The sequence below is a fragment of the Pseudopodoces humilis genome, chromosome 10 (genome assembly GCF_049639895.1).
Source record: "Pseudopodoces humilis isolate 2021_Gansu_Grassland_sample_001 chromosome 10, ASM4963989v1, whole genome shotgun sequence".
In the NCBI taxonomy this organism is placed as follows: Eukaryota; Metazoa; Chordata; class Aves; order Passeriformes; family Paridae; genus Pseudopodoces; species Pseudopodoces humilis.
In genome coordinates, this window is record NC_142209.1 from 13655682 (window position 1) to 13670665 (window position 14984).

The window sequence follows — 14984 nt, forward strand, 5'->3', positions numbered from 1 at the left end:
AAAAATCTGAAACACAATGCCAGCACGTAACACAACTGCACCAAGTCTTGATACAAGGGTTGGATAGACACTGGTTGATTTGGATAGACACTTCTCAAGTGAATTGAGTATTTCCAATTATTCCTCTGAAGAAATTTAGTCTCAGTTTCCAATTTTGTTTCTTTTCATTATTATTTAAGTAGCAATGTGATACTGATGCTAATTTTAGATAACATGGTAAGCCAGAATAGAAGTGTATATACTCTTCTCTGATTAAATCACCTGGTCACATACCTGGTGATATCTTAGTAATATTTTTTGTGGAACTCTTTCAGTCACAGCACTGAAGTATTTCACATCTCCTAAGCCAAGCAGACAGAGGATGGGATTTTCCCCACTCCTGCCAGACAGAAGCATTGGGTTGCTTGGAGCCCAGAAGTCACAAATCCTGTATATGAGTCTACTCCCTTGGTACAGTTCCTCAGCTATTAGTATTGTATTTAGCATCTTTTCAGTCTCTTTCCAAGGGAAGTAAGTACTATTTTATGTAAGTTTTTTAGACGTTGGAGAGGATCAGGAGCACACAATTTAGTAAGAAGTATGTGGAAGTGGGTGGTGCACATGTTTCTATAACTGGCAATAGAAAGACATGATCTAAGACGTGGTCTGTAGGATTAGGAGAGAAGGACCCCAGTATGACCTCGCCGTTGTGGTTTAACCCCAGCTGGCAACTAAGCACCACACAGCCCTGGCCCCTGTGGGATGGGGGAGACAATCTGAAGGGTAAAAGTGAGAAAACTTTTGGGTTGAGACATAGACAGCTTTGTAGGTAAAGCAAAATCTGCACATGCAAGCAAAGCAAGGAATTCATTCAGTACTTCTCATGGCAGGCAGGTATTCAGCCACCTCCAGGAAAGACAGGCTCCACTGCACATAATGGAGGCTTGGGAAGACAAACACTATCACAGAATCATTGAAGTTCAAAAAGATTTCCAAGATGATCTACTCCAGCCTTGCACTATGTACTGCCATGCCCACTAAACCATGATCATTCTGAACCTCCCTCCTTTTCGTCCCCCAGCTTCATGTGCTGAGCATGACTCCATATGGTCTGGGATATCCCTTGGGTCAGTTGGGGTCACCTGTCGAGGCTGTGCCCCCTCCCAACTCCTTGTGCATCCTCAGCCTCCTCACTTGGGGTCTTGATGCTGTGTGAGTGCTGTTCAGCAATAGCTAAAACATCCCTGTGTTATCAACACTTTTTTCAGCACACATCCAAAACACAGCCCCAGAGCAGCTGCTATGAAGAAAATTAACTCTAGCCCTCCCAAACCCAGGTTTTTTTGGGAAGAATGTTATGCAAAACCATGAGAAATAGCTGAAGCAGATTACCTTCTGCAGAACTGGTTGGGAAATTTTTTATTTACTTTTTTTTAAATACTGAAGCAACAGTGCGATGAAAAGAAATGTTTTGTTGTGGCCTGTCTGAAAAATACTGCTGTTGGACAATAAAATGTACCATGTAAGAGATGAGAGGTGGCATCTTGGGCTAAGGGAGCAAGCCTGTTACATAAAATTTGCTTTTATTCCTTTACATAAGGCAAACATACTATTTCAGGATGGTGTTTAAGCATTTAATTGTAACTTAAATTAAAAAAAAAAAAAATTTGATAATTATTTAGCTATGCATGAAAAATAAGAGTTAGTTACTAACTCTGAGTTAGTACTCTCAAATATGTGGAGTTAATTCCATAAATTCTTGATCATTTGTGTTCTAAAAGAGCAAGGGCTTTTGGGTGTTTTTCCTTATGCTCTTTGTTGAAGGTCAAGAACATAATCTGTTCCTTAGGAGTACAGTTCTACCTACATTTTAAAGATTCTTCCTTGTCTCCCAGGTTATGAGCTCTGTAAATGTTAATTCTCAATATGAGTCCGGTCTTTACCTGCATACTCTCATTTTATTTAATCTCAATGAGTCAATGGAATATTTGCCTAAGCAGAGTAAAGAATCCCAAGGGAAAAGCAAGCAGGGTTGAGGTATGTGAAAGTAATAGGGGGGGAAAGGAGTATAGCATTTGTGATATTTTTTTTCTTAGTCATTAGTTATATTTTCACTATCAAGTAGAAATAGTATACTTAGAAATTCTGTGAAGAGCCCGTGTCTCTTTATTTAAACGTCATGCTCTTAAAGAATTGGATTGCAAATTTATGTTGAGAATACCAGGCTCTCCAAGAGGAAAAAGGCAGGACTACAAACACATTAAAAAAAGAGACAGTATTTAGATTAAGCTTTTGATATCATGGTGTGTATTGTTCCCTGCTACAGAACCCTGTCCCATAAAGGGAAGCAGTACTGCAAGTGTCCCTTCAGATGCAGAGGGACCAGTAGTTTGTCACCAAGTCTTCTCATTCATCTGCTGATTAAGTTTAACATTTGTTTTGCAAAGAGAGAGGAAAATGTGAGAGGCAAAGGTTTTCTTTTTTTTTTTCCCCGCCCCCGAAAGTTTTCTGTCTTTTAAAGCCGAGCCACAAGAGAAAGGAACATTATAAATTGTCATATCTAGTTAGTGGCATCACCTGTGTTCTCTGCTCCACTATTATTTCCAGCTGTGCCTCTCGTTCCTTGCGTATCTTTTGTAGCTCTTTATTCTTTTGAGTTCCTTGGTCTACTGTTCTTTGTGTCGCATGCTTGGTCCTTTCAGAATGTTTTTTCTCACCCTCCCTGTATCACTACTATCTGATGTGTTATCCCTTGCCAAAACACGTGGTGTCTGCATCTGCTCTGACAACAGCAGGTTGAATTCAAGCAAGATACCATACCCTTATGTGAACATGAAGGCTGTTATAAATTTGCTGCTTCAAATTTGTGCGTGAAACAGCCTGAAGAGGAAGTTAGCAGAATGCCATCTCTGAACTGAACATCTTTCACAGGCCCAGTAAAATTGCAAACTTAAGTGTTAACTATGTTTAACAAGTAATTAATTTCTGTATTATTACCTGTCGTCAAGGATTAAGTATGCCATATTTTAAACTGGGGAAAGTTAAAAAAATCCAAAATTGTCTGCTTTCATTTCAGAATTTCCAGTTGCTTTAACTGTAGTAGTTCGGTAATGGTTATTAACAAAACTCCACACTTGCAGTATCAGAAAACAGCACATACATCAGTATTTCCTGGTATCAATCCTAGATTAGCAATACATTCTGGCTTGTGGAGAAAATGTGATACTTGTTCTTGAGTTTGCATGTGTGCTATTTTTAGTGCCTTAAATTAATATACTGCTAAAAAAACCCTGAGAAAATTAACATGGTTATGCTAATAAGGCATTGATTAAAGCCTCCCACAATTCTATTTAATGATTCTTCTATTGATTTTTATTTGATTACTAACACTTAGGCTGGTTTTCTGTTGGAATTCTACTTTTTTGGATGTACTAATATCTATATTTTTCTAAGATCTTGTCTGGCTGTATCACATAATAGAAAATGTTATAACAAATGTTCATGTATTATGAATGGCATGCAGTCAAATGTTATGTAAATACCTGAGGGCTCAATATACTTTCTGCAGATATTGGGGATATGTATGTATTTAAATTTTTTTTTTAAAGGATGTGTTTTACTGTTTTGAACAACTGGTCAGTTAGCAGTTTGAAGCTGCTCTTTCCCCCTTTTTGGAAAAAGAACCCCTTGAGAATGAGTCACAACAAACAGGAAGAAGAAATTTAGTAAGCAGACAGTGCAAGGATGGTAATATGTTACAGAGAGGATCAAACAGTCCTTTAACATGTTTAGTTTTTAAGATTGCTCCTAAGATAAGGCCCTTTGGCAAATGGCATCAGTTTTATTTATTTGCTCTGAATGAAGACAGTTTCAGGAGGCTTCCTGTATGGAATACAGCTATTGGCTCTTGAATAACATTAGAATAAATGCAATATATGTAAGTCATTTTACCCTATAGCAGATGGGAGCTTAAGTCATTGAGAGAAGATCAGTGGAATCATTTAGCTTTTTGTGTTGTTTCAGTGTAGAAAGACAGTCTGTTCCAAATCAAGAGAGGAGTCTGCTAAGAATATTTAGGTTTCATTGAAATAAAGCACAGTTCACATCAAAAGATGTGATATTTCAAATTCATAACAATTGACTATTAGCCTGTTTTTAATATTTTTCTTTGGCATGTAATCCTGTTTAATTAGATTCTACTCTCTCTGTTGTTTCAAGATTCCATAAACTGGAGTCTTATATACCAGCTGCTAAAGCAGGAGTTACTGTCTAAATGATATTCACAATGAGTATTTGGAAGGTTTACAATTATACCCTTGCTAATAAATTGTGCTATTTTCCCCAACAGTTTTAAGTGCTAATCTTCAGAAGGCATTTTAAAATTAGCTAAAATTCTGTCAAGAGATTTACAAAAATTGTTAGCATGAAGATAATTATGTCACAGTCCTTGGACTCCATCTCTGATTGTGTGCATAAATCAGAAAATGTCAGCTGTGTTTTCCCTTAATAATTATCCTTGCAGCAATATATTGCAGTTTAGATTACTATTATGGTGTTGCTTTAGGTTTATAAAACACAAGTTCTTTATTTCTGAAGTTTTCTGCTGATGAAATAATTCACATTTCTGGAAAAACTGATTATTTGTGTTAACACTTCACATATATCAATAAGAAGATCAATATGAAAATCATCTTTCTACACTTTTTTACACAGTCCCCTGGAAATAGTCAGCTTTTCTGTAACAACTTTTTTAAAGGAGGTCACTTCTACAGTATGGAATACATTTTCAAAAGAGCTATCTGATGTGGTCACCCTTGTAACATGTGTGGAACTTGCAGTTCTAAGGACTTCTTGGACTAAAATTTGAGAATCTTCCTGCTGAATTTGGCCTGGAGGTAGGTACTTACAGTAGATTTTATAGGTCCCCAACAGTTTCGGTAATCTGTTGTTGGAACCTACCTTCTTAAACATAATGAGTTAAAATATCAGCGTGAGCTAGTAAATCCTTCTGAATTTGGACCAGGTTGTCTCATTTTAAGGACTCAGAAATCTAGGTACAAATACACTTAATAAATTAATAAATTAAATTTGTCTGCATAAAGAGTTGGAAATTGACACAACATGCTCTAGGAATCTTTCTCATGGATTATAAAGAAGAAAATGGGAAAAATGAATTTGTTTTAGTATTAGTAGTAATAGTAAATTTGAACCGAATAGGTGAGAGCTGTTCTTTCAATTGCTGTACATTCCTTATGTTTAATACACAGAATGTTTGACATTAAAAAAGTGAGATTTACTAAAGCTTTCTAAGAAAATTTTCTAAAACCATGCAGAAGCAATGAATTCCAAGAATTCAGTAATCATAGTGCTAACTTTAAAAACCTCTTTCACGGAATAGAGACAGTATTTCAAGTAGGGCTTTTAATTTGGCAGTGTAGCAACAAGGATAAGAGATCTACTCAACTTCAGTGGTGCAGGCTGCCTTAGAATAGGTCTTACACTGTTGTCGGTACAAAAGGTTTTTATTTCTTAACTATCTCAAAATGTGTGTAGAGATGTTATCTGTAATTTTGAAAGTCTTCTGTGAAGTATTTCAGGATAGATTTAAAGTAGCAAGATATGGCTTAGTGTGATCCCACTCTTGTTTTGATGCTTGGAAGATTTATGGTTGATTTCAATGAGAGTGGGGTCATATTTAGCCCTACTGTATCACAGAATGGACAAGTTTGAGTTATAGTCTTCTCAAGAATGACTCTTACTCCTGTCGTGGCAGAGCAAAGGCAGCAGTGCTTTTGTGATTTAGGGACATCCTCAGTGGTGACACCAGACACAAGACTGCTGTTGGTTTCTGAGCTACTTCTGCCAAGTTCTTCATTTGACTCAAGGGGCCAAATGAACAATTGCTTTTCCAGTAAGTCAGCAAAAAGGGCTTTTTCTTCCAAGACAAAAATATATGCAAGAAAACTAAGCTGATGAATGTTGAGAGATGGGTTTAAGAAAGTGTAACCTCACTTTTTCCAGAATATCCTAGGTTTTTATTTAACACTAGAGGGTTTCTTTATTTCTGTTCTTACTTGAGATAGATGCTTACTTGTCCTGGGGTGACTTTATGACGCTTGTATCCCCAGTTAACTGTTCTGTTTAAGCTGGATATCAAATTCTGCACCTTTAAGGCTGGCTCTGAGACTGAAGGGGGAAGAAGGCGGCACAGTTTGTGCTCAGAAATGGCACTTGCTCCTCTGCATTCTCTCTCACAGACTGTGTCTGCAGCATGGACAGACAGTGGGACAGAGCTCTCCTTTGCTTTTACTTAGTTTGTAGCTGGCTGAGGCAGAGAAGCTCCCCAGACTGTGTTTTTTCCTTTTCCTTGGATCTGTCCAAACGTGCTGTGGACTGAAACCCCAGCCAAGCCCTGGGAGCTCACTCCTGTGGCCCACCAGGGAGGGCCTGGGCCTTGGCACTTTCCAACTCTGGAGGGACTGCTAAGAGACTGAGCGAGCCGAGCTACACCCCACAACAAGGGGTCATCTCTTCAGAATAGAGAGAGGTTTTATTGTTTACTATTATTCATTTTTATGATTGTAGATACTTTGCTTGTTAAGTAAACAGTTTTTTCCACTTTTCTCCAAGGAAATCTTTTCCTGAACCAGTTGGTGGAGGGGCTGCTTGAATCTGCTTTCTAGAGGGATCCCTTTGGAAATTTTCTCCCAGATTTTCCCTAAACCAGGACACACTTCAATCAGCGTCAGAGTACTCTCGACTTGTCACTTAAAATAACTGAAAATACAGAATTGTGAGCACATAATCTTTGCTCCCAAGGCTTGCAGTTTATTTTATTAACAAAAACAAATTGTAGCAGGAAAAAAAATCATATTTTTGTGGTTATGAGAGGAAAAGATTTTCAAATTGTTCATTAATCTTCCTTCTTGCTCATCTTCATATGCTCATTATTCATCTTTCTCATTTCTGGTTTTACATTTTACCAGTAAACTGTGTGTGATGTCACAGATAGTTGTGAATATCCAGTTTACATCTCCATTTTTAACTAGTTGTCATGAAGCTTAAGATCTCATATGATAAATAAGACATTTATTTATAGATAAAATATAAATACTTGCTTACCACTCTGGCTTTTTGGTACAGTAAAATAATTCCAAGTATTTATCTTAGAATCCTATAAGAAGCAGTATTTAGACTTATGTAGCTTTTTTCCATGTAATGGTTTTTTGACTTAAAATGACCATGTCCCTAATTGCAACTCTGTAGTTATTTTTCCTCTCAAACTTCTCAAGGGGAATATTTAATTTAGTATCATGCATAGCTGCAGATCTGCCAACAATGATAACATATGGACTTCTGAATGATTGAATCATAGAATTAAAACTTCTAGACTATCTATACCCACAAAAAATCACTTGGCAGTGAGCCACCAAAAGCAATTTTTTCATTGCTTACATTTTGATTTTTTACTTTAGCTGCTGCTCAAAAAAAACCACCTTGGACTTGAATTGCTCATTAGACTTAAATCCCTTATGTATTATGGGCCAAAATACACTGTCCTATGTAATATGGTTATACATATTAATTATTTGGTAGTACGGATAATAGAATGAGATCACTTTTTGCTACTGATTTAATACATCAGAATGTTAAACTCACTGTAGTCATGGTCTAATGAGGTTTCCTTATTTCCCAGACACATTCTTCAGAGTATTCTCATGCTTACAATTTCATTGGTGCTGGTAGCCTTTCTCAGAAACTGATATCCTTTTGGATGATCTGCAAGTATTGCATGTGAGCTGACACTCAGACATACGAAGTGCCATCTATGCACCAGTAGCTACACCTATATTTGCTATTTCAGACACCCTTTTCTCCTTCCTCTGAGAGGATCAAGCATGCTTGAATGAGTGGAAAAGCAGTGGGTATGATCAGCATTTTCTTACTCTTCTGTTCAGAACAAATACAGTAACTGATGACATGGTCCTATGAGGTCATTCTCCTTCACGAGTTTGCTTCTGGTTCAGTTTTTAGCTCATTTTCTTCTAATGACTCTATGGTTTACTCTCCAACTACTGTACCTTGCATGAGAGCTATTTGGCTGAAAGTAGCTGAGAAAGATACTGTCCACAAACAGTTCTCAGAAATGGTAGAAGTAAGTTCATCTTCTTGCCAATTGAATTGGTACAGCATCTATTCTTTGAGGGCTTTTTTTTGGTTGTTGGGTTTTTTTTGGGTTTTTTTTTTTTTTTTGTTCTGGGTTATCTGTTCATCTGTTCATTCTTATATTGGATGTTGAGATGTAGTTGAGATGGAGTACTTTGTTTGTAAGGCTAAATAATTACAGTATTTTCTTTAGATACGGGCCAGCTTTGTTGTCCTTCAGCCAATTAACACAGTATGGTTTATATAGACAAATAGCAACTGAACTTATTTCAGCATTTTTTTACATGGACAGGACCAGTTATTTTAACTTGTGCAATCTTGAGATGAGTTAGTTGTGTTTGATAAATATCTGTGTGCTTTGGATTGTCTGTCATTTTTATGTGCTTTATATCACAAGGTCAAGAATGAATTGTGTGATGCTTAGATATTCTGAACCTGTCATAGTGACACAGGATTGTTAAAACATTGGCACTTGGAGCAATATTCCAAATTATATTTCCTCTGGCTTCTATTTTCCTGGTGGAAGGGAGGTTTAGTTTTTCTTCCACAGGTACTTGCATCTTAGTATTGATGAATAGAGAATCCTTCATTAATTAGTATTGTTGATTTGGCTTTCTTTTATATATTTTAAATGGCTAACCTGCCTGTATGTGCTTGGAGCTGAACGTCAGTGTATGGTGATCTGAATGATGGAATACTTCATTGTACAGCTTAGATATTTCTTTTGTAATCCCTTTGACTCTTTGAATATGACTTTGATATGCAAAGGACAACTGATTGTAATGTAAACAAACAAGCAAACAAATCACTTTAACTTAATTGGGACAAGACTTACTTTGATGTGTAGTTTATACAAAGGAGAAAAAAGGTGTCAAAAGATCCAAATATGTGTAGCTCTGTTAATGTTTCTGCTCAGAAATGTATTGTTAAAGCATGAAAGCTGTATTACAAGGTCTATAATCTTATCTAAAAATAATGATGGTTTTAATGTTAATTGGACAAGCTAAAACATCTTGCTAGGTCATTTACAAGAATTTAATATTTTCCTTTTCAGTAATGCTTTTGTAGCCTCAGATTGAATGTAATTATAAAAACAAAGAATCAATGCAAATAAAAAACAATAGGTAACTCTTATTGTATATATTATAACTAGTTTCAAGTTGTGGTTTTAAAAATTAATTCACTTATTAAATACTATGAAAGAAATGTGGCCAAATAATAGTGCCAATAATTTCTTTAAAATTATGGTTACATATAGAGCCTGGCAATCCTGCCTTTCGAGGTTGCAATAGGAGCTGTTCTGCCTGCAACTTGTTTCTTTTGAACCCATATGGCAAAATTATGCCTCCCAGAGGTAGCTTCTGGTATTGGAGAAAGTTGTTGTGGAGAACAGGGGGACTGAGAGCCTCCTGTATTTATATTCTCAAGAGAATATAAAAATACTGTGGAAGATGCAGATGATTAGAGAATTGTTGTTCGCTGGTATTTCAGACTCACTTTGCACAGACACAAATTAATGCACTTCCCGGCATCTTCTGAATCAATTTTACTGTCTTTGTGGTGGCAGAAGGAAAGGATCAGTGATCTGAAGTAATGGAACCAGTCACACATTTAGTAATAATTTACAGAAAATATCAAAGTTTTTACTTAATTTATTGTGACAAAACTGTTGGTTTCATATTACGTTTAGAAATATTGGTGATTTCTAATCTGGAAGAAACATTGTGGTTGAGGTCTGTGTAAACAATCTTTTCAATTTCTGTTGTGTTTTAAAAACTAAATAAAATAGGAATTAAATATGACTGGTTTGTTCCAACAACACTGCCTGTTTTACTGGGACAAAATTTATAACTTTTATTATAATTCTAAAATGCTACTTAAAGTTTCTCTTCTCCTATCCGTGTGTTACAGTAGCATTGTAGCCTCACATAGAGATAAATGAAAAAAATAATTTAAGGAAGAACAAGTAAAAATTCTATAAATTCTATTATGGAAAATGTATAAGATGATTTCCATGACAACCATATAATAAGATTCATGTTTACTTTAATTCTGAGTTCTCAATGTCTTTTTAATGACTCCCATGTAATTAAAACAGAATGCATAATTTGAGGTAACATAAATCAGTTTTGTTTGCGCAATGCTGAATACTGTTAATACATGTACAATGAACTGTTTAAGAGTCTTACATGGATATGTCCATTTGTTGCAGAACTGTGAGAAACTGGAAAATAATTTTGATGACATCAAGCACACAACTCTTAGTGAGCGAGGAGCACTTCGAGAAGCAATGAGGTAAGTCTGGGTCACCATAGCAACAGTCACAGATGTGGTAAAGAAAGAGTCATTCTTCATTATTGGGGGAACAAATGAGTTCATTGCCACCATTCAGCTCTATTCTCTAAGGTATTAATTTGTCAGTGGAGAGGCTTCCCTTGAGGCTGTACTTTGGTTTTGAAGCTGCATAAATGTTAAGCCTGACTGCACAGTAAAAAATGTAAATGTTTAATTTGTTATTTAAAATGCTTAAGGGGTGCCTTGCTTTATATTTATACTAAACTGTGAGTGAATGAAAATATTGTTCATCTAAATTCTATAAGTGTTAAAGCAATTGTACAATGGTGTTTGAACAAACCTGTATTTGCTTTAAATTGAATTTGGTTTTTATGTATGTAGTTCCTGTGTACTCTGATTTTATCACCAAAATTACATGATTTTGGTTTTGATAATGGAATGTGAAGAATCTGTCTGGTCCTTTATGTGTTGTAGAGATGTATATTTTGTTTAATATCATAATATTGTTGCACTTAATACTTATTAGAAAAGGTTAAAATTAGTCAGAAGATGAATTTTCTGCCATCCTTACTTGCACTGCAGAGTATTTGGGTACAGGACTCCAAAGAAACTTGCCAGCTATAGTGCCTGGAAAAGGGAGTAATTACTGTGCTGAAAGGTGGTGGAATTGAAGACAGGTTTTCTGAAGCAACTCAGCGAATAATCAGGAAGATGTTATTTATAGTTTTATCTGTGAATCAGAAAATTATATAAGCTTCACTTTTAAAGGTTTTGAAATTGCATAGTAAAATGTAATGATGCAAACTTAGTGCTTCATCTTGCTTGCCTGATATCAGAGTAACTTCTTACGCTTGAAGCAGTGCAGTAAAGAGTAAAAACAACAACAATCCCCCTAAGAATCTACTTGAAAAGATAAATGCACCTCTTTGCTTTGACTATGTCCGTTGTCCCATTAAATTTATGGGTGTGTGTGAATTACTTGATTTGCATGACTTATGTTCATGATGCTCGTCTCATGTATACTGACTGTTTGAAAAGGTATTCTTAACTGCAAGTATTCGGAACATTTCAAATACCAGTGCTACAAATAACTGTAAAAATAATGGCATTCACCTTTATAATATGATTTTTGCTTTATGCTTGTGTTGCTTCATATGTTTAGGGTTTTCTCCCAGCGTGGTTGGTCATCTGTGTATGTAAATCTTGCATGCAGCATCAGTAAATGGAGAGTAATTTAAAATAGAGCTTTGGAGAAGTTTTGGCAAATGAAGCTACCTTTAGTATTTCCAATAAATTGGATTTCAAGTTGCTTCTGTCCTGTAACAGTGTTCAGGTTTGTGACGTTTTGCAATACATGACTCAGCAGGGATAATATTTTAAAAACTTAGGAGCTGACAGCTCTTCGGTGATCAACATTGAATGGCAAGGGGAGCTTTGGCATTTCAAAGGTCATGTTTCTGTTACAAAGCCTGTTTAGAAGATTCTCGTGTTTCTTTGCTGTGCAAAAGCACTTTGCTATCTCATAAATTTGTATCCTGGGTATTTTTGCTAGTGTACAAGCCATTCTGAGAAATAGTTATTGATTGTGAAGAGTGACAGATATTGTGCAGTGCTGGAATTCTCTTAATTGCAGTCAGTATTATATGGTTGGTTGTTTCCTTAGCTGCTTTTTTATTTTGAGACAAAGAAAATACCTGACTTACTAAATTTATACTGTAGTGTGTTTTTATAACATACTTGAGTACCACATGAAAGGTGCAAAATGTTTAGAGAGTTATATGCATGTAGGTGTACATACTTTTCTAAATGTGTGTAAAAGACACTTGGTTTTTTAGGCTGTAGGGTTCTTTTAACTGCTGTCTAGTCATCTCATTTACTGGGTGGCTGCATTTTTCTGTTTGGATCCCAAGATTATCTATACATATGTAATTCAAATGGTACATTTTTATAGATTCAAGTTCACTTTTCCTTTCCATGACAAGAGTGGACATTGGACCAGGCATGGGAGGACATAGATTTGCTGACCTCAGTGTTGTGAGGTGCCTGCCTCCTTTGGACAAGGGAAGCTTGTGGAGGGGGCTGCACATTGCACAAAAGCACTAAAATCATGTGTTCATGAAAGCAACAGCAGCAAAAAATCCTAGTTGGATAGCTAAGTGGATATATGTGGATCTCAGATGAGCCTTAAGTTGAGTGGGCAGTCTGCCCAAATCCTCTCTGATTTCCCAGAGTGGTACTACTGGTCTGCCAGATGAGAAATACAATGAACATGTTTTCCCAGTGCTCCTGTTTGGAATGAGACCTTCCATTTTAACTTCATCTTTGAGAAAAATGGTCAATTTAATATGGGTTTCAGTACACTTCTAGTCTATGAGTATCACTGTGCTCTGCATAAACAAATATTAATATCCAAGAAGGGTTTTGTTCTGTTTCCAGCTCTTCAGTATTCAAATTAAGGACTACATGAAAATTATCTTTCTTGTTTATGTATATAGATGTATGCCAAATAAACTTTCTGAAGGGTTTTGAAATTATTACAATGCCTGTGAACTTTCTCTACTTCTACTTTACATTTATTTTAGATTTTGAATGAGATAATGAGCTGATAGTAGTTTGCCATTATTCAGTATATAAAGAGTGGTATTGTAGGAATTTGATTTACTTGTGATTGCACATAAAATCATAAAGCATTCAATTCAGTTAATGTTTTGCTTATTTTGTTAATGTACTCCAAATGTTTTATGTATTACTATATTTCAATGCAGCTGCAAAGCTGAAGTAAACAATAAAAATCCATTAGTTTTTTTGAATTGGAGCTTATAAATGGACAGACTATTGCTTTGCTTACCTTGAATGTGTATATGGTAAATTAATTGGGTATTTTATGTAGTAATTTGCCAGAAAAGTAATAGCTATATACCTATAATGTCAGGTTGCATAAGTAAAAGCACTGATCTTTTGTTAAACACAGCTCAATTGTTTTTAATATATAATCACTGAGAAAAGTCTGGATCCAAATCATCAGAATCTAGAATTTAAAGGAGGACTGGTTTGTCTGCTGCAAGGAGATAAGTATTTGAGGAGCAGGAAGTGGTGTAGCTGGGTGCTGACACTGGGAGTCTTTTCATAGGTGGTGAAACCAGATTGTGAGCTGCTACAGTAACCTTTACTCTGGGGAAGTAGGGTAGAGTAGCCTTGAGGAGTCTTAAAATTAAGCGAACAATAATGAAACCCCTGCCCCCTCCAATTATAAAGTAACTTTTAGGGGAAGTGTGGCAGAAATCCAAACTCAGTTATTAATATCAAATTAGGTAGTAACAAATTGCAAAGATAAGGTTTAGTAAGTTACTTGGGTTTGAAAAGGACAAATTTCAGACTGCAGCAGACATGGGCTGGCAGGAATTCTTTTTCCTGCTGAATCTGTTCACTCTTTGTACAGGCACTCACTGTTGTCATCAAGGGAGCGAATCAGAATTGATGAAATTGGGAGGTTGAAGATGATCTAAACCTGTCTCTGCATTTTATTGATTGCATAGCAGAAAAATATTTTTGAGCATGCATCCCCCATATTTGTATGTTTATACATGTATTACCACTATCCTAATATTTTATGTGCATTACAGAACACACCCAAGAATGGAAATTTAAAAAAAACAACATGTAAGGATGAAATAAAGACTACTTAATTTTTTTTAAACATTTATTATTTGCACAGAAAACATTTTCTGACATATTTACCATTGACGTGGCTTGTCTTGAGTGTACTCTGCTTTGGAGTTCATTGAGCTGGACAATCTTTCTGGCTCAGAGCAGGGTCAGGTAGAGCATGTTGCTCAGGGCTGTGTCCAACAAGGATGGATGTTTCACAGACTGTCTAGGCAAACTCCTCACATTAAACAGCAGCAAAACTCAAAAAAAAAAGCCACCAACACTGCCCCCGCTCCCCCTTCTGAGCTCTTTGTTTCTTTTAAACCAGAATTCCACTTCAGCATGTGCCTGTTGTTTCTTGCCCTTTGCCTGGGGACTGCTAAGAACTATCTAGCTCTGTTGTCTTTATTCCCTCCCATCAGGTATTTATACATTTTGATAAGATTCCCCCCCGAGCCTTCTCTGCTCAAGGCTGCATGTCCCCAGGTCGTCAGCCTCTCCTCATATGGTAGGCACTCCAGTCCCTTCATCGTCTCAGTGCCCCTTTCTGGGCTTGCTCCTGTGCATCCCCCTTTCCCTTGGCCTGGGAAACCCAGCACAGGACACAACATTCCAGATCTGTCTCACCAGTCCTGGGCAGCAGAAAAGAATCTCCATTCTCAACCTGCAGGCAATGGTCTACCTTGCTGCAAGGGCTGTCTCATGGTTCATCTTGTCCTTCAGGATCCCCAGGGCCTTTCCTGAAAAGCTGATTTCCAGCTGGCTGGTTGCAGCCTGTACTGGTACCTGGGGTTGTTCCTCTCCAGGGGCAGGATACAATGGTGGTTTTGTTTGTTTTTTTGTTTATTTTTAATGTAGTTTCTGTAAGCCTCTTCCTCCAGCCTGTCAACAGCAGC

General features: G+C 36.5%; 1 protein-coding gene across 2 annotated transcripts in view; it reads left to right on the forward strand.

The window, feature by feature from the left end:
- DPYD (dihydropyrimidine dehydrogenase) overlaps positions 1 to 14984 on the forward strand; it is a 345448-nt gene that overhangs the window by 38354 nt on the left and 292110 nt on the right. For both annotated transcript variants that reach the window (XM_005520957.3, XM_088060496.1), the window contains exon 3: positions 10358 to 10440. In XM_005520957.3, the coding sequence (XP_005521014.2) occupies positions 10358 to 10440 (83 nt within the window). The remainder of the gene's footprint in view (positions 1 to 10357; positions 10441 to 14984) is intronic.